Source organism: Myiozetetes cayanensis, unplaced genomic scaffold, assembly GCF_022539395.1.
Source record: "Myiozetetes cayanensis isolate MyiCay16 unplaced genomic scaffold, myiCay2020 scf6-25, whole genome shotgun sequence".
Lineage (NCBI taxonomy): Eukaryota > Metazoa > Chordata > Aves > Passeriformes > Tyrannidae > Myiozetetes > Myiozetetes cayanensis.
In genome coordinates this window covers 632,371-638,651 of record NW_026087853.1, presented here as the reverse complement: position 1 = coordinate 638,651, position 6,281 = coordinate 632,371, and the positions used below count along the sequence as shown (strand labels likewise).

General features: G+C 44.8%; 1 protein-coding gene across 1 annotated transcript in view; it reads right to left on the bottom strand.

Moving 5' to 3' along the window:
- Positions 1-1,103: 1,103 nt before the first annotated feature.
- The window catches only part of NIN (ninein), a 60,080-nt gene continuing 54,902 nt past the window's right edge, over positions 1,104-6,281 (bottom strand). The window contains 2 exon segments of the mRNA XM_050336104.1: positions 1,104-4,736; positions 5,471-5,584. Coding sequence (XP_050192061.1) covers positions 4,533-4,736; positions 5,471-5,584 — 318 coding nt within the window. The 3' untranslated portion in view covers positions 1,104-4,532.

Below are 6,281 nucleotides of genomic sequence, written 5' to 3'. Positions count from 1 at the left end.
CCACAGAATCGCCGAGGTTGAAAAAGGAGATCATCGAGTGCCCGATGCCCACCTTGTGTCCCAGCCCAGAGCACTGAGTGCCACGGCCGGGCCTGCCTTGGGCACCTCCAGGACTGGGCACTCCAAACCTCCCTGGGCAGCCCCTGCCAGGGCCTGACCGCCCTTTCTGTAAACAAATTCATCCTGATGTTCAACCTGAACCTCCCCTGGTGTAACTTGAGGCCGTTCCCTCTCCTCCTGTCCCTGTTCCCTGGGAGCAGAGCCCGACCCCCCCCGGTTCCCCCCTCCTGTCAGGGATTGCAGAGCCAGAAGGTCCCCCCTGAGCCTCCTTTTCTCCAGGCTGAGCCCCCCCAGCTCCCTCAGCCGCTCCTGCTGCTCCAGCCCCTTCCTCAGCTCCGTTCCCTGCCCTGCACACGCTCCAGCCCCTCAATGTCCTTCTTTAATTGAGGGGCCCAGAACTGGACACAGCACTCGAGGTGTGGCCTCACCAGTGCCCAGCACAGGGGGACAATCCCTGCCCTGGTCCTGCTGGCCACACTATTCCTGATCCAGGCCAGGTTCCATTGGATTAGCTTGTCCTTCTCTAAGACAAGAGGCACTGGGCAGAAAGTGATGCCCAGGACGTTCCACCTGGACACGAGGAAGAACTTTACTATGCAGTGACCGAGCACTGAACAGGCTGCCCAGAGAGGGTGTGGAATCTCCTCACTGGGGATATTCCAGAGCCATCCGGACACGATCCTGTGCCACGTGCTCTGGGATGACCCTGCGGGAGCAGGGAGGTGGGACCAGATGATCCACTGTGGTGCCTTCCAACCTGACCCATCCTGGGATTCTGTTACTATGAAAGCTCTGTCTGATAAATATTGCAGATATTGCTTGAAATACCTGCAAATTCCATGGGAAGAGAAGCAGTAGATGCCCCATCCCTGGAAGTGTTCAAGGCCAGGATGGACAGGGTTTGGAGCAACCTGGTCTAGCAGAAGGTGTCCCTGCCCATGGCAGGGGTTTGGGACTAGATGGCCTTTAGAGGTCCCTTCCAATCCAAATTATTCCATGATTCTATGATTTTCACGTTGGATAAAGAACAAAAGACACAAGCATGGATCATACATTAATGTATTTTTTTTGCATCCGTTATAAATAATGTGTAAGTTGGTTCATCTCTCAGCTTTACACCATGTTCTAAGGACAATATATTACACCAGAACAAAACAAACTCGATAGAAAAAAATATATATACATTTTTTTTTCATTTGTACAGAAGTCATTCATCATGAAATGACACCAAACAGGAGACTGAACAGGTAAATGATGGAAAACCTGAGAGACAGGGATGGCATAAGTAAACAAAAGGGTTTTATTTGATAGACTGTCCCCTGCTCTACCTAACACATAATCTGGCTAAAATTAAAATCAAATATGTTACAACCCTTTTTTTTTTTTCCCCCCAACCAGAATTCAAATATTTCAATTTTCTTTGTATTTAAGTACTCCTTGGAGAATATGCCACAAAGTAGACTTTTTAAATCATTCTAAACTGACAAGCAGCGCTTCAACTGTGGGAATTTAGCACATATAAATGTAACTGGGGACTGTGCCCTTCCAAACCCCCCCCAACCTGAAATGTCCACGTGCCTTTATTTTCACAGTGGTTCATAAAGCAACAGTCGAAAACAAAACACCTCCAGGTAATAAAGTCGTTCAGATGTGACACGGCAAGACCCGCTGTACTAACGAGGCCGACAAAATTCAGTGCCTTTTGACTGCTACAACATTAAATACTTTGGTTTTTTTGCCTATGCTGCATAGGAGACACATTCATGCACGGAACACCAGCGATGCTTTAATAATTTACACGGCTATGTGGTTATTTTCAGCAGCCTGGACTTTTGTAAAGAGAGGAGCTGCCTCTCTCCTGAGCTGACGCCACGGACCAAGAAGCAACGCGACACCCGTAAGCAGCGCTGCCTTTCTCTGGGATCCCTCCTCTGGGAAGGGATTGCCCTGAATTGGCCTGGAGCAACAAGCCCAGCACAGCAGAGAAAGGCTCTAAAAACGTGGAATGGCAAAAGGCACTTCTGAGGGTTAATTCACACACATGCACCAGCGGAAGTGGAGTTTTGCCTCAAAAATATTTACCACTAGGACGTTTTCCTCCTCCTCCTCCTCTCTCCTCTGCTTAGGTTGGTTTTGGGTTTTTATTGCATCTAAATGAAATAAAAGCAGAGTAAGGTAGGACAGGGGGGAAAGGGAGAAGCCAAAAAGCCCCTTTTCTCTGTTTCTCCCTTCCCTTCCAGCACCTGGGCTCCCCTTTTGGTGCTGTGCTCTTGCAATGCCTGCGTGTTTGGTTTGTAAAAGCCTGGTAAGAACTCCCAGGAGACTAAAAGAATTAGTTAAGCAGTGGAGCCTTTAAAGTTGAGTCATGTGAAATGAGTTGCAGCACAACTTCAGTGAAATATTCTCTCTCTTCACACCCTGGTCACAGAGAGAAGTAAACCAAGGCCAAGGTATGAAGCAGGGTTAAAATAATTAGTACTAAATTAGTGCTAGCTAATTCCCAAATACAGTTCTGAACCTCATTTCCTTTGTTTCCTGGGAATATTTGGGAGCTTTGCTAATTTCAGATCGATTTGCCGCGTTTCCAATTCGGGGAGATAATTTTGCGGACTCTGAAAAACCCGTAAATCCTTGTTTTTCAGGTGACCTGGAGAAATCCCCACTCCAGACATTAAGGAAAGCACAGCAGTGAAGTAATTTATAGGGACTGTGTGATGCTCCAACATGATGTTTGTTCTTCCATGATTATATTTCCATTTCCACTGTGTTGCCAGCAGTGGAGGAGGAGGAGGAGGAGGAGAAGGTCCATCAACACTCCAAAATTAGTAAGTAACCCCACAGCCACAGAGAGCATCCTCTACAGCCACGTGCTAACCAGCACCAAGAAAAACTCCTTTTCCAGAGGTTCCTCCACAGCTTGTAGGCAGTGTTGTTATCCCATTTTCTGGGGGACTTCTGGCTCGTGACTGAATTATCAACCTTGCTGGTGGCCTCTGAGACAAAACACCCCTCCCTCTGTGCTCTCAACCAGCTGTTTCAAGAGGTCCAGTTCCAAGCATTGCCAGTGTGGCCCCAGTTTGATTTACAGTGCTCAGTGGTGTCTTACTGGGCTGGCTTGAAGCTGTTCCCAAAAATCTTGCGTTCTCCCAGCCCCTCCCGCTGATCCCAAAGGAGGGATCCCCTCTCATTCCAAGCCTTGATGCTCCTCTCTTGGTTGAGGAGGACTAAGGTAATACCTAAATACAATTTGGTTTATCCTGCTTTTCCTAACACGTGTTTATCTTCTTCTACTGACATTTATATCCACATTTACAACGCTGAAGGAAGTTAATTTAGGCTGTTATTCCCTGAGTTCGTCGTATTCACATTGAATATGTCTCTTCACACAGTTAACTGCAGTTAATCACAGACTTAAATTCTGCTCTAGGATCTACTACAAATCATCCCTTAGGTCGAAACAAAAGCAAAGCTCCGTGCCTGTGAGGATTCCAGCGCCAGGATTCCCCTGACAAAATCATCCCAGTGCCCCTTTCCACTCTTTCTGCCAGCTGTTTAACAAACACACTGCACTGCTCTACTGCATTTACAAATTGCATGTGATAATTTACAAATTGTACAAACAAAACTCCCATCTTCGCTTCCGTTGAGTGGCTCTTCCTGTGTTTAATACAATTTATTTCCCCACACAAAAAAAATTAAGGCCTCTACAGCTTCATAAGTCGTCTGGCAGCACAGCTTTAAAAAAAAAAAAATCAAAAATATAAATAGTCTTTATTTGCCAGCTGGGAAGTTTCTTCACATGAAATACCATTACACTTAGTGGGAGGCAGCAGCCTTGTTATATATTTTAAATAAACGTGTGGTTTTGTTTTTTTTTTTTTTTTTTTTTCTGAGCTCTGCACAGAAAAAGCCACAAAGAATAACCCAGGATCAGTTTGTAGGACACAGACCATCCCAGGAAAGCCTTGCCTTCAGTAACATTTCTACTGACATTTATATTTCAGCTGACTGGTCAGTCGAAGCCCAACCTTCCAGCACTTCAGAAGTGTTTTAGGAAGCCCAAAAATATTTTAAAGCTTTGAATTCAGGGACGTAAATTTGCTTTTAGGCCTCGGCTTCCACGTGGATTCTGGGAATGATAATTCACGCTCCAAAACCTAGAAATACTGACAGGTCAGTCTTCAACAGTACAGGATATTCAGAATTTAGATTTGACGTGAAACCCAAGGCATCAAAATAATTTAACCCAGAAAAAAAAAAAACCAGGTCTGTTTTTTTCCTGTAGCGAACATTACTTTTAGCAGAGGGACAATTCGGGGGAGAAACAAAACTCTTGTTTGGGAATTAGCTCTGTGCTCACCAAAATTCCCCCATAAAAAATAAAAAAATAAGGAAAAGGCAACGCAGTGAGGAGCTGAAATATCAGCGTTCCAGTAAAGTGCTCGGGCCTGGCACACCCCGGGGTGGCTTTGCTACGACCTGATCTCTGAGCTGAAGGAAGGGGACGCCAAGTTCCTCACTATCCTGTTGAGGTTGGCGATCTTCTCTTCCAGCAGGTAGTTCTTCCTCTCGGCGGATTTCTGCCGCTGCTCCGTGGCCTCCAGAGCCTTGAGGAGCTGCGCGTTCTCCACGTACAGATCCTTCACCATCGCGTCCGCTTTGGTGTTCTTGGAGAGCTGCGGTGGGAACGGGGACACGGTTACTCACCAAGGATAAATGAACCCCTGAAATTTAAAAATTACATTGAAATTTTTTAATTACGTTCAGATCCAAGTTTATAATAGAAATAGGAGGCGGGTGTGTTAGATGTAACTCGGATGTCAAAGGAAAAACCAGCCCATTCGTTTTATTTTTTAAACCATCTTATTCTTCAACCGTCTTGGTTGAAAACCTGGAGTCTTCAGACTGAATATTCTGAGTATTTTGAGACTGGAAAAGTTATTCAAGGAGATGAGAAAGGGCTTCAAGTGCTGCGTAAATCCAGGTCGCAAGAGGATCCAGGAGCCCGGTGATCCCACAGAGACACTTCCAAAAACCCCCAAACCACATCAAACAAGGTGCATTTGGAGCAGGAGGTGTCTAAGAAGTCAATAATTGTACAATAATCCTCTCTCAACTCTTCATCAGGTTCTTTTTCCTCCAAAATTTTCTAAGTAAACCTTTCCAGTTAGGGATCCTCGGCTGGAATTTGATGTTTGTTTCCTGAGTTAGGGAATCGTTGAGTGGTGGACTCCAAACTCCTAATCCGGAGTTTCAGGAATTTTTGGGCAAATCTGCTCTACTTGAGCTCAGAAGCATTAAACCAAAAATCACCCTAAACTTCATTCTAAGCAACCACTCGGCAGCTTTTGCCCCCTCGGCTGTTCCCACAAGGAATGGGGATGACCTGAGGAAGACAAGGAATACTCACTTGTTCTTTCAGCTGATTCACTTTATCTTGGAGAAGCCTCTTTACAAGCCTCAGTTTCTGTTCCACATCCACCATGCGCTCTTCCATCATTTTTAGGAGCTGCTCATGACCCCCCTGGAAAGCGACATTTACGTGACAATCAGTTAAAAGTCAGTTTGCCTTCACCAGACTACTTTTTTTTTCCCCCAGTTTATATTTAAGAAAACACCTGGCACTCCACACTTCTGTTTTGGAGTCAAAATTAATAAATAAATAAATAAAATTAATAAACCCTTCGTGGAAGAAAAGGGTTATGGCAACACTTAAGGGACAGTTGCAGCATTGCACTTGTTTTCCAAGTCAAAGTCACATCTGAAATCACCAAATCCAAGAAAAACCTGATACAAAATTCAGTCTTAACCACCAGAGTCAGATCTGGATAATTTACTTTTCTTGTTCTTCGGTGCTGCCTAAGTTCTGCTGAATGTGGGAAACCAAATGCCAAGCAAACCTTAATTATTATTTCCTAAAACTACTAAGATTTAAGTCACGAGGGCACGTTTGACAGTGAAACTCTCCCACTCCAAAGACTCCTTGAAGCTGAGTAATATGATAAAAAAATAGGATGCTCCTCTACCAAACTTGATTTTTTATGTCTTTTTAGATTAATTGTTGACAAATAACGTTTCCATACATTAGCCCTGAACTGGTTTTCCTCTTTTTCTGCAGTGAGGTGACAGTCTAATTAAAAGCACAGTAACAGTGCCATGAGAGTTACCCCAGCACCTGAGTCAGGTGTTCCCAAATAAATAAGAACCAGCAGGAATTACAA